Source organism: Anguilla rostrata, chromosome 8 (genome assembly GCF_018555375.3).
Source record: "Anguilla rostrata isolate EN2019 chromosome 8, ASM1855537v3, whole genome shotgun sequence".
Taxonomy (NCBI): domain Eukaryota; kingdom Metazoa; phylum Chordata; class Actinopteri; order Anguilliformes; family Anguillidae; genus Anguilla; species Anguilla rostrata.
The window spans coordinates 8,030,738-8,044,701 of NC_057940.1; the positions used below are offsets into that span (position 1 = coordinate 8,030,738).

The following is a 13,964-nucleotide window of genomic DNA, read 5'->3' on the forward strand; positions in this document are numbered from 1 at the left end:
GGCAGCAATCACAGCAACAGACCCAGGCAATCACACAGGACAGCAAGGGAACGGCAGGGGTGTGTGTGTGTGTGTGTGTGTGTGCGTGTGTGCGTGTGAGAGAGTGTGTGTGCAGGTGTGCGTGTGAGTGTGTGTACATATGTGTGTGTGTGCGTGTGAGTGTGTGTACATATGTGTGTGTGTGTGTGTGTGTGTGCAGGCGTGCGTGTGAGTGTGTGTACATATGTGTGTGTGTGTTTGCAGGCATGCGTATGACTGTGTGTATATGTGTGTGTGTGTGTGTGTGTGTGTGTGTGTGCGCCTTTCAGGTGCCAAGGTTAACCTACCGATCAAGGGCATCATCATGTTAATACTGCTTCCTCACAATGACAGATACAGAAGCCCTGCCAGGCCCCCGAGCCCCCACGTTCGACTTCAATCTATATTTAGGCTCTGACTCAACCTTTTCCCTTGAGCACACGGTAAATTCCTCATTAGTGGTTGTCCCTCCCGGGCCACCGTACGCACACTCACCATCACGGTGGACCTGGCGTCATACGCAATCCTCTTGGCGCGCTGGAGAATGCTGTCCCCGCCTTGCGCCTGTCCAAAACAAACACAGCCACGCCGGATTTAACTACAAAAACCGCGCTGCACAGACAGGCCCTGTCCCTTCACTTCAAATCACGTCCACAATTCTCACATGAACAGCCGAGCCGGTGAAGCTTCCTCATTACGTTTTGGGTAAGGTTCAGTCATGCTGTGGATTCAGTTATTCATTTATGCTACTCGGTTACGCTACTCAGTTGTGTTTTGTACGTTAAGATCGGCCTCTTCCCAACAGGCTGCCATGCAGAGGTAGAGAGATAATATGTGCCACGGGGAATACCACTGTGTCGGCATCTTCAGGAACATTTCACGTGTACAGAACGTGTAATACAGAAAAGCGCCTTTTATTAGGACTGGCTGGCTTATGTCAGTGGTGGCCAATCAGTTGCATCTCAGGGTCTGAGTGCTCTGAATAGGCACAGGACTTAAAGCTCCCGCTTCCCGAGATCAGAGAGATCCTTTATTTAAAAAGCGCGAGCGCTAACTCAAGGAGCCGAGGCTTCCGACGAAAAAAATAAATAAAAGCAACAGCTGCAACTTGGCGTACGATAACAAGCTTTCGACCGCCCGTTCCCCCGACGAAGCGGACGCCGCCTCCTTTCAAGCGATCGATTCTTTTCATGTTCGCGGCCACGGACTTGATTTTTTGTAGTTTTTGTAGTTCCGCGACTAAAAAAAAAAAAAAAACATTTCCAGCAGCCCCGAGTAAAGAAAACGAGCCCGGCTTTCCCCCCTCTGTGATTGGGCCGCGATCGTGTGACAAGGGCCCCGATCGTTTACTGCCGATTGGTTTCCGACAGAGAGCGGCTCCACGGCACGGACGCACTTTAACATGGTAAATGGTGAACGGGCTGCATTTATATAGCGCTTTTTATCCAACGGCTCTGTCCGAATCAGCGCACTTGCCTACTATTGAGTATGGTTGTTGAGTACACTGGATGAGAGTTGTTAAGTAGGTGAAATTTGCTCTAAAAGTAGTGCGCTTAAAATCCCTGGATGATATACCCATTTCCAGGGTTTTTTGCTGGGACCGAGCTTTTCAGGAAGTGGATGACCATTTTTTGTTCCCATAAATATGACGTGCAGCTTCGCTTTAAAAATCAGGCCCAGCTTTGCTCATGTTAGGATATTTTTCACATAATGCCCATCGCATACAAAAACGTGTCTGGAATTTGATTGGCCACCTCTGGTGCCACCCCCATTTTTCCTCATAAAATAGCGCATTAACATTGGCTATAATAACCGTTGGGGATAGTGTGGCCCCCCCTTCACTAAGCCTATGACCCGCCCCATGTAAAAAATCCTGGAAACCCCCCTGTTCCACAGTACGGCTGTAAAAGAGTATGGACGATATTTTTGCATACAGCCCACTGCATACTGAAAAGTACGCACTGCGCTTAGCGAACGGCACATACTTTGCAGTTAAGAGGCTGATTTGGACAGGGCCAGGGACTCTAATATGAGGAGAGAGAGCCCTCTGGGTCTACCGGCCTTGGCGCTGCCGTCCAGCACGCCGCTGATGAAGAGGAGGAGCTGTTCCATGGTCTCCACCGGCTCCTCGGGCAGGAAGTACTGGTCGTTGGACGTGTTCAGCACGATGATGGAGGGCACGGCCACCTCACTGCGGATCAGAGGTGCATTTCACTCCACTATGACATCACAATTTTACTCCACTGTGACATCACAATTCCCTGAACAAAACCCCATTATCACCATAACCTAGTTCAGTTTACTAGATCAGTGTGTGGCAAAGCCATCACTATATACATTACTCACTTGACAATCATCTTTGAAATGCCCATAATGCTTTTCTTGAAGTACTTCTATCAATTACTTATGCCAGCAGACATACACAGTGCTTCCATGACACATTAAAATCATCCATCAACATTAGAATCTGCTTATTGCATCCAATTGGGAAGAACAATTACGCGTGTTGTGTTGCCAAAAGCACAGCATGACTCTTGTATTCCATTTATAAACGCATATGTGGAGTGGTATGAAGAATTAAACAAGCTGGCGTCGCAGTTGGCTCCATAAGACAAAACAAAATCCTGACAAACACGAGCACAAATATTATGTCAATAACAGAAATTATGAAGTCCACAAACGGGCCCGGAGACAGGCGTTTCAGCATCCCTCGCGGTGGGCTGTAGATTCCCCACCCCCCTGAAACAAACGCTAACTGAGAAACGGACGACTGGCACGATGGAGGACGGCGGACGGACTGTGGCTGGACGATGGAACGGACCACCTGGCTATCATACTGACTGGCTAACGGGCTGACTGGCTAACGGACTGACTGACTAACGGACTGACTGACTAACATACTGACTGGCTAACGGACTGTTTGGCTAACGGACCGACTGGCTAACGACTGGCACATTGACTGCTAGGGGCTGAGGCTACGGACTGATGATAGGACTGACTGACTAAATACTGATGGCTACGGATGTGGCTAACGGACGACTGGACGACGTTGTAAGTTTGCGGACAGAAGACTGTTGCCGACTGTGTGGCGATGGCAAACGAGGATAATTCGATGGCATTGGGCAACGAACTGCCCCCAGTGCTGCCACAGAACTGCCACACTGCAGCAGCCGATGTCGGGACCAGGACCTAACTGGGGGAGGGGCAAAAAAATAAAAATAAAAAAACTGGCCAATAAAAAGTAGCTCCTGAGAGGCGGCCAAACTTTGCTGGAAGGGCTATCGGCGAACGTGCCCTTATCCGGTGGTGTCTTTTATGACGGCAGTAAAACCCGGTGGTAAAGGCAGTTAATTAACCTCGACTGGCACCCAGAAGTCACTCCACAAAGAGATTCAAACTTTAAACATTGATTTAAACACTTAAGGACCGGCGAAGCGAAAAAAGACTGGGCTGAGACGTTCCTGAGAGACAGACGGACCGGCGGAGAAACGGGACCGTTTCATCCTGAGCGCGGTATTCCCCGAAGCAGAGAGCGGGCGGGAGGATGAAGGAGGAGGAGGAGGGTGGGGGGAAGGTGTGGGGGGGGGGGGGGAGAATGACGCCGTATTTGTTCCACGGAGGTCCTGAGAGAACCGATCAGAAGGGAGGCGTCTGACGGGGAGCAGAATTTCTGTCTCCACAGAGAGCAATTAAAGCACTGCTGGGCCTGCCGTCACCTGCTGGCTCAAAGACCTCCAGCACACACACACGCGCACACACACACGCACACATGCATGCACACACACACACACACATGCATGCACGCACACACAGGCGCACACAGCCACACACACACACGAACACACACACATACACACGCGCGCGCACACGCACACACACACACATGCATGCATGCATGCAGCGACACACACACAGACAACACACACACACAGACACCACACACACACACACTACACAACACACACAGCCAGCATCACCAGACACGAGCTACAGAATACACACACAGCCGCGCATGCACGCACACACACACCGACATACACAAGCACACACACGTAAACACCCACACGCACACACACACACACACACAAACACATGCACACACAACCGTGCCCCTCTACTCCGTTCTCTCTGTAACCGTGGCGATGACACCCAGGGACACAATTAATTAAAAGGGCACAGAGCCCCAGCTGCAGGTCTTCCAGGTAACGGCCCAGCATGCACCACTCTGCCCGGCACCCAGAGCCTCCCTCAGGACACTGATAGCGAGATTTGGCTTTTTACCCCCCCCCCCCACACCCCCACCCCCCAGGCACAAGGTGCCACAGACCCAACAGCGCTGAAGTGTAGCGCGGACCGAGCAGCGATGACGCGTTAGCTTTGGAGGCCGCTTCTCACCGCGCCCGCTAATGTGGCTGACGGGTGGTTATTCCAGAGGCTTTCCCCCCTCTAATCGCTTCGAGCGGGAGGAGGAACACGCTCACCCCATAATCAGGCTGTTGATGTAGGCGTTCCCGTCCATGTGTCCGAACTGGAAGTCCCTGCAAGGAGCACAAACGCACGCGCTGGTTTCGAAGGACAAAAAGCATTAACAGGCACACACGCTAACACAACGTCACTGTAGATGCAATATATATATGCTTATACGTTAATATACTCAAAGTATATGAGTACAAGAATATCAGAAAAACAGTCAGTAATGCATTTATATATTTAACGGGCTTTTGTTGAACTGCGGACGGCGTGGATTTGCTATTGTCCTTACTGCATCAGACAGAACCAGGCCTCATTTTAAAAAAGACCAGGTTAAAACCTAGTATATGGCTGGACCTAACACACGTGATCTGGCCGACCAATGGTGTAACTCCATAGCTCGGCCGACCAATGGTGTAACTTCATCACTCAGTGACACAGTCACAGACATTCGCGTTTGTAGGGCTGTCCCCGCTGTTGCGGTCCAGACAAAAACTACATGCTACACTACATGGCCAAAAGTATGTGGACACCTGACATCCAACATCTCATCCAAAATTATGGGCATTAATATGGAGTCAGTCCACCCTTTTCTGCTATAACAACCTCCATTCTTCTGGGAAGGCTTTACACTAGATGTTGGAGCATTGCTGCAGGGATTTGCTTCCATTCAGCCAGGAGAGCATTAGTGAAGACGGGCACTGATTGGCCGATTAGGCCTGGCTCGCAGTTGGCTTTCCAATTGATCCCAAAGGTTTTGGATGGGCTTGAGGTCAGGGCTCTGTGCAAGCCAGTCAAGTTCTTCCACACTGTTCTCGACAAAATCATGTCTATATGGACCTCGCTGTGTGCCCGGGGGCATTGTCATGTGTGGTGGAAATTAATCAAAATCAAATCAAAAAATTAATCAAAAACTGATAAGCAGGATACATATGCATACTCAGTAATATTAATTTTAGAAATGGTATTTTGGTAGATGTGCGCGGAAGTGGCTTGTCCATGTCTTGAAATTCCTTTTCTCAGAATCATTTCCCAGTCTTACTTCACAAGAGAGCAGGCAGGTGTTTGTGGTTGGCATATCCTGTAGCACGTCTCTGCTGCAGGCCTCTTTTGCACACACACACACACACACACTTGCCAAAATGTAGACACACATCTTTACTTTGAATTTCACCACCACACATGCTGATACAGACTGAAGCTCAGAATAGTCGAGAATGTAATTTCAGGCTGTAGCATTAAGATTTGCCTTCACCTTTTGCCTCAGGGGCCTAGCCCAAACCATTATAGAACAGCCCCAGACCAACGAGCGTCCAGATACTTCTGGTCACCTAGCGTACAGTGTGCTACGGATTTACCGACTGTCTAACCGAAGACCCGTGCTCCGTTTCTTCATCCTTGCTTTGACATCGCGATGTGATGAGCTCATTTGGTTTAAAGGAGGGAATAACACACTACACTCTGCCAGGCAAACCAAAGATTAAATCTGATTAGAATATATGGAAACCAGACACCCCAGGGAGAAGAGCCACGCCACGAACACACACACACCCGCTGAACCCAGCGCGGAAGTCACAGGCCGCGCGAGCTCCTTAAAGAGCGAGAGCTCTCTCCCTCTCTTTCTCTCTCTCCTTCTCTCATTCAGCGTTCACTCGTTCCCTCAGCACCCTCACGGCGCTTAATCTGTTTTTCTTCCTTCCGGTTTTTCTAAAAAAAAAAAAAGTGGCAGATTTCCCGAAAGATAAGGGCCTGAAGAAATTTCATTTCTATTGAGCGAGTGGGGGGGGGGGGGGGGGGGCAGCCGAGGCCACGGTGCATTATGGGAAGGAGATCCCAGAGCAGCTCCGGAGCAGAACCGAAGCCGGCCCGGCGCCCCGGGGGGGTCGGGCGTCGCCGTGGAGACAGCGTGTGTTCCAGCGGAGAAACGATCCCGCACCTCTCTGCTCCTCACCAAACCCGTTAATTACAGGTGTCACAGGACGGACGCCGCACACCCGCCGCCGGACCGCTCATTAAAATCGATCGGGGGGGGGGCCCATAACGCCCCATGATTTCACCTGGTTTCGACCCCCCCCCCCCCCCCGGTCTCCAAATCTAAAAGGCATTAAGCCTCTTTACGCACGGCGTCTCCCTGGTTACTCTTAGAGCCAATGTGTTCCGCCACTGACCCCGAGCGGGTTGGCGAGCCGTCTGAGAGAGAGAGAGAGAGAGAGAGAGGGCGGATTCGCCCGTCTCATAACCTCCACTGGAGTAAGGAGGGGTCCTGTGATTACAGACACACCGAGTGCGTGTGAGTGAGTGTGTGTGTGCGTGCGCGTGTGTGTACGTGTGTGTGAGTGCATATGTACACGTGAGTGTACGTGTGTGTTGTGAGTGTACGTGTACATGTACATGTGTGTGTGTGTGCGTGCATGTGTGTGTGTTGTGTCTCCCCCACCCCCCCCATCACAAACATTACAGAAGACAGCAGAATACCTCACCCCGCCACCAAACCCACACTGACACCACCCACCTATTATTGGAAACATATATTCAAGCCGCAATTCGTTTGCATTCATAAAACATCATTTATAAAATCAGCAGGTGAATCGGTGGCGTTCCATAATAAATAACATTGATGAATTTTTCATGAAGAGTTCGGAGAAGTAGGGCGCACATTATTCTAGGTAACACACGACCCGTGGAGCTTGGTCAGTATTTCTGAAAAAAACCACACTCAACAGTATACAGCTTGTATGTACCCAGAAAAAATCAATTGAAAGCTTCCTACATGTTACAGGATCTAAGACCGCATTAATTAAATGGAACTGTGTGTTTGTGAGTTGGGCCATCGTTTCCCTCAACAAAATAAGACACTTTCCCCCCCATGAAGAAGGTTTTACCTCTTGGCTGTTTAACATTTTATTCACCTGTTCAGCAGTGCAATGATGAATCACAACTCACCTGCTGTAATGATCTCTGTATTCGGTCGCTAACCTATGAATTAGCGTCTTGTACCTGAGGGGGGAAAGGTGGGGGGGGGGGGGGGGACAACAACATCAGTAACATCACCTATGCTGGTGGTGCCCAATCACATGCCATGGAGGGCTGAGAGTATGCAGGTTTTCAATCCAACCAATCAGTACACCTGCTGATTTCACCAATTAACACACCGTCAACCAGAGAGGAGGGAGCTGATTGGTGCAGTGATTGGTCGGAATGAAAACCTGTGTACTCTCAGTCCTTACATGGCACATGATTGGTCACCACTGATCTATGCAATAACTCAAACGCTTAGAGCAGTGATACCCAACCCTGTTGGTTTCCACTCCAACCCTAATTTGGCACACTCGATTTTACTAATTAACAGCTTAACAAGATCTGAGCTGTTGAATGAGGTGTGTTTTGTTACGGTTTGGAATGAAAATCTACAGGACGGTAGATTTCCAGGAACAGGTTTGGTTACCACTGACTCTGAGCGTTTATGAGCTGATTGCACAGGAGCTGCAAGCTCACACCAAAATCCAAGGGATTTGCATAAGTGTTCCCATGAACAGATTTGTGCTCTTAACTCGATTCACTTACATCGCACACAGCCTTACCCTCGTCAGCTTGTACTTCCCATCTTCCCCAGAGGTACAGGTGAATACTGAATAAATTTAGGGTGAGCTACACTGCTTGGGCGTACAAGAGCACTGTCCTGTCTGGGACCCAAAGTCGAAATTAAAGCATATACCTGGAGCCTTCTTCTGTTGGATTCTTCTCATCGACAACTGATATGGCCACGAGCTTCCCTGTGGGGAGGAAGGACGTTACAATCCATTACATTACAATCCATTACATTACATTACAGGCGTTTATCAGAGGCTCCTATCCAGAGCGACTTGCACAACTTTAACATAGCATTTTTACATTGCATCCATTTATACAGCTGGATATATACAGAAGCAATGTCAGGTTAAGTACCTTGCTCAAGGGTACAACAGCAATGCCCTATCTGGGAATCGAACCTGTGACCTTGTTATTTACAAGACCAGTTCCTTACCCATTATACTTCACTGCCGCCCACAATCCACTGCATTACGCGTGGCGGTCTATAATATTCACAGTTTCACAAAACATTCTCTTTTTTGCGCGGAGAGCTGCTTTTTGCCGTCTCTCTTACCACGAAGGTAAAACAGAACCCTTTTTTTTTTTACCGAATGAATCCGGGTCCATTACAGCCAAAGCCCGCCCTCTAGTGGAAGAAGTGCAGAACAGCACAACGGATGCTTCGGAAAAGCCTTCGCTCCAGGGCGTCGGCACCACACCTTCGATATTAAAAAGCGGGGATGCCCTGCAGTCACCTGCGAGCAATAGCACGTGTAAAGACCCTTAGACCGACACGCGGTGTACTTTTCCCCAAAGGGACAAAATAAACCGCGGCGGACGTGGACTGCTATGCAACAGCAATGCCTCTGAAAACCGAGATTAGCCATTTTTAGAAATAATCTGTTACAGTTAAAATTGAAGAAGAAGAAAAATATTTCAAAACAAATGGGAAAAGTCACTTTTAAACTGTCAGCTCATAATCTCATTCGGTGAGTGAACTTAAGATTCCCAGAATGCACAGCGTGGAACGGCCAAAAGGGGTCAGGAGAGTGCCGTTCTCCAAAAAAGCGGCGGCCACCAATCAGGGTTTAATCACGCATCCAGCAAGCCCCCCCCCCCTTTCCCACGGGACGGGGGGTGATAAAGCGGCAGACTCGCTCCACTGAACAAACAAGGGAAAATTCGGGGGGAGCGCCTTTCCCGAAACCCTTTCACCCTTCAGACCGCGGGAACCCGGGTCACACGGGCAGGCCGGGACGCGGCCCGCTTAATTAACGGAGCGGTCGCGCTCGACGGCCCCGGGTAATTTCCCCCCTTCTGATTTAAGAGGGCCGAAATGTTCTGGAATGTTCCGCTGCCTTCCAGCGCAAAAGGCGGGTTGGGTCTAAACCAAGACAGGTGGCCTGCCTGCAGTCTCCATACAAAAGGGCTGAACTATTTGAACAAGCTGTCATACGAGGGGGAGGGGGGGTAGTTTAGCAATAAAAAAATAAATAGATAAAAAAACGGATCCATAGTTCCAACTAAAAAATTTCAGCGTTAATTACAGCTGGTCGGGACAAGCATCCCCTGTCCTCGCCCACCCAGGTCAGCTGTAGATCAAGCGCCGACACCCCAATCTGAGAGAGCGGTATGAATCGATAGCACAGACGGGCACGGGTCGGTGAAAGCCGGCCCTGAAGAGCCGGACGTGGTCGCGCCGATAACACAGCCGACGTAGCTCGCCGCATTAGCGCTAGCGAGCTCGCGCGTCAGGTGAGACGCGAGCCGCTCTTTCACGATTTAGAGAAACGCGATGATCTACAGGACCGTGCCACTCCGGGAAATTCATTCACCTTGCCCTGTGCTGGACAGCCCCAGTCCTACTTTCTCCCACATTTTTAATCTTTTAACCCTTTGAAGAGTAGATTTTTTTTGGAACGGCTTTTCAAAAATGAGTCCGTGTTCTAGAACTAGCATTGACTGTTAGTGATTACATCATAGCACTAACAGGTTTTTATATGGGTTAAATCAGTGTTGTCAGAATGTCCATAGCAAAGATATGTGCCTCTACATGTTTGGCAAGAATGTACATCAGCGTTAGAACGTAGGAACATTCTTATCACATATTTGTGATCTTACGCGGTGTAGTTCAATGGGTAAGGAACTGGTCTTGCAATCTAAAGGTTGCAGGTTCGAATCCCGGGCGGGACACTGCCGTTGTAATCCTTGAGCAAGGTGCTTAACCTGCACTGCTTCAATGTACATCCAGCTGCGCAAACAGATGCAATGTAAATGCTATGTAAAATGAAGCGTGCACGTTAAAGGGTTAATTGGCTGGTGGAGGAGGGGAGCATTGCCGAAGGGACTCTGGCTTGCGTACCGAGCGCGCTCAGTAGACACATTCATGTTCCAGCTTCGTGGGAACTGCTGACTCAAGGTCTTTCAGCAGGGGCCGTGACTACTCTTTGCCGGTAACTCCCAAAAAAAACCAAACAGGTGCGCCTGCCTATCACATGTCAGACTGTAACTGTAAACACGCAGACATCCATCCGCCTCCGTTATGAACCAGGAGAGGGGGAGCAACGCATCAGCGTAGCTCTGCACTCCCCCCATTTCACAAACATTAAGTCCGCGACGGCGAGGGGGGGGGACACGATTCTGGCGTGCTGGCTGCTCCCAAAATTCCGCACTCTGTTTGACCTCCCCCCCCCACACACACACACACACACACCCCCTGTCCCACCCCAAACTCCCCTGCAGCTGCGTCCGCTGCATTCCTTCAGAGCGAGAGCAGGTGTCCTCGTGCTGAAGAGGACGGAGTGTAGCACAGTGGGTAAGGAACTAGACTTGTAACCGAAAGGTCGCAGGTTCGATTCCCGGGTAAGGACACTGCCGTTGTACCCTTGAGCAAGGTACTTAACCTGCATTGCTTCAGTATATATATATCCAGCTGTATAAATGGATACAATGTAAAATGCTATGTAAAAAAGTTGTGTAAGTCGCTCTGGATAAGAGCGTCTGCTAAATGCCTGTAATGTAATGAAGAGCCGTCAGTTGAGGTGAGAAACGGGCGCTCGTCTTCGCCCGCACAGACCACCACCGTGCAACATGACCGCTGCTCTCCGGGAGGAGGCGGATCAAAAACGGATCGCGCACCCGTTGTCAGGAAGCCAAGCGCCACAGGTGGAAAACAGGCCGTCGGCTAAGAGCTCATAAATAATTCCTACGCGATGACGAACGCAAGGTAAAAAAAATAAACCGCTGCATCGACAGTGCAGTGCAGGAACAGCGCTGTCAGGAAAAAAACAGTTTTGGGAGAAAGTTTGTGGTTAATCAGAAGGTTTACATTAGAATGCAGCACATATTTACTGTCCAAACGGGTGACTGACAGCGTACTGCGTCCTCTAATCCCGTCAGCCAGCAATGCAGTAATGCAGCTTGCAAGGCGAGTCGCAGAATTCCAAACACGAGGTGGCCTGCACCGAACATGTACATGTGGAAGGGTTGACATGAATTGGTGTGCGTGCGCATGCTTCTGTGTGTGTGTGTGTGTGCATGCTTATCAGTGCAGTCACCCCACCTGTTTCTCCGAGCTCATACAGGATGAACCCATCGATGTTCAGATAGCCAAGGAAGCGCTCCCTGTTCACCCAAGTCGACAGATCGCCATCCCGGTACTCTGAAAAGAAAACAGACACGGAAACAGATAAAAGCACAGTCCTAAAATATCCCACTACTCTCTAATACTGACCTCCCAATATCCCATCTACTCTCAAAGACTGATCTTCCTATATCTCATCTACTCTCAAAGACTGACCTCCCAATATCCCACTACTCTCAAAGACAGACCTCCCAATATCCCATCTACTCTCTAATACTGACCTCCCAATATCCCATCTACTCTCAAAGACAGACCTCCCAATATCCCATCTACTCTCTAATACTGACCTCCCAATATCCCATCTACTCTCAAATACTGACCTCCCAATATCCCATCTACTCTCAAATACTGACCTCCCAATATCCCATCTACTCTCTAATACTGACCTCCCAATATCCCATCTACTCTCTAATACTGACCTCCCAATATCCCATCTACTCTCAAAGACAGACCTCCCAATATCCCATCTACTCTCAAATACTGACCTCCCAATATCCCATCTACTCTCTAATACTGACCTCCCAATATCCCATCTACTCTCAAAGACAGACCTCCCAATATCCCATCTACTCTCAAATACTGACCTCCCAATATCCCATCTACTCTCAAATACTGACCTCCCAATATCCCATCTACTCTCAAAGACTGATCTTCCAATATCTCATCTACTCTCTAATACTGACCTCCCAATATCCCATCTACTCTCTAATACTGACCTCCCAATATCTCATCTACTCTCAAATACTGACCTCCCAATATCCCATCTACTCTCTAATACTGACCTCCCAATATCTCATCTACTCTCTAATACTGACCTCCCAATATCCCATCTACTCTCTAATACTGACCTCCCAATATCTCATCTACTCTCTAATACTGACCTCCCAATATCTCATCTACTCTCAAAGACAGACCTCCCAATATCCCATCTACTTTAAAATACTGACCTCCAAACATCCAAGATACTCTCAAATACTGACCTCCCAATATCCCATCTACTTTAAAATACTGACCTCCAAACATCCAAGATACTCTCAAATACTGAACTTCCAATATCCCAACTACTTTAAAATACTGACCTCCAAACATCCAAGATACTCTCAAATACTGACCTTCCAATATCCCAGCAACTCTCAAAGACTGATCTTCCTGTATCCCATCTACTCTCAAAGACTGACCTTTCAATATCTCATCTACTCTCAAAGACAGACCTCCCAATATCCCATCTACTCTCAAAGACTGACCTCCCAATATCCCATCTACTCTCAAATACTGACCTCCCAATATCCCATCTACTCTCAAAGACTGACCTCCCAATATCCCATCTACTCTCAAATACTGACCTCCCAATATCCCATCTACTCTCAAAGACTGACCTCCCAATATCCCAGTTACTCTCAAAGACTGACCTCCCCATATCCCAGTTACTCTCAAGAACAGACTTAACCCTTAGTGGCCGTACTGTGGAGGACATACATGTTATTTTGGCAGAACAGCTTCTTCCCTGCTCCACATAACCTTCACAGAACAGGTGAAAAGTTCAGGAATGACTCAAGTTCTTTTTGCGAGCCAAACATTACCAGGCTAAACGAGGCGCTGGGTCATGGCCATTTTTCGCGTACGGCAAATTCAAAACCGACGGGGCTCGAGAGTCGTTATCAATTAATCTTCCCCGCCAGCACGACCTCGACATTTTTCCGCCTTATCTAACGTCTTATCTGCGCAAAAATGAAGCGTGTTCGCTCACGTCAGCCGGGGGGAAATTCTTTAGCAGGGCTCGTTCACGGCCTCCAGGTGAAACGCGAAAAACGTGTCTGGGCAAACCTCGGACGGACCAGTTCAGCGCCATAAATAATTCAGTATAACCAAAGGAGACGCTACAGGATTAGGCAAATGCGGACAAACATTCGCGATCGACAGCCGGGGGGCGGAGTTCTGCGCTTTCCGGCTCGGAACGTCTCGACGATTCGCGAAAAATTCTCAGAACCGCGTTTATTCTGAGGTCCGCTGCGCTCGTTTAGTTGCTAACGACCGTGAATCTGCCGCAGCCGAAATTTCAGGAAAAAAAAACAAAAAAAAAAAACCTTTTTTCGATTTCCGGCACATTTTCCTTTAAAATCACAGCCTCCACACAAAAAAAAAAAAAACGATCGATATCGTCCGCGATACTGGAGCGAATGCAAATCCGCTATTCAAATTCGCGGACAGATTCGTGCCGCGGCCGCGCCGGGGAGAGACCGGAGAGCGACGCGCTCTTAAAACG

At 49.0% G+C, this 13,964-nt stretch overlaps 1 protein-coding gene across 2 annotated transcripts in view; it reads right to left on the reverse strand.

The window, feature by feature from the left end:
* LOC135260715 (protein disulfide-isomerase TMX3-like) overlaps positions 1–13,964 on the reverse strand; it is a 32,679-nt gene that overhangs the window by 2,432 nt on the left and 16,283 nt on the right. The window contains exons 10-15 of one of the 2 annotated variants that reach the window (XM_064346175.1): positions 11,621–11,719; positions 8,204–8,261; positions 7,432–7,485; positions 4,500–4,556; positions 2,080–2,209; positions 514–582 (exon numbers count right to left, since the gene is read on the reverse strand). In XM_064346175.1, coding sequence (XP_064202245.1) covers positions 514–582; positions 2,080–2,209; positions 4,500–4,556; positions 7,432–7,485; positions 8,204–8,261; positions 11,621–11,719 — 467 coding nt within the window. Of the gene's footprint in view, positions 1–513; positions 583–2,075; positions 2,210–4,499; positions 4,557–7,431; positions 7,486–8,203; positions 8,262–11,620; positions 11,720–13,964 lie in introns of both variants that reach the window. The other variant, XM_064346176.1, reaches the window with a different exon arrangement.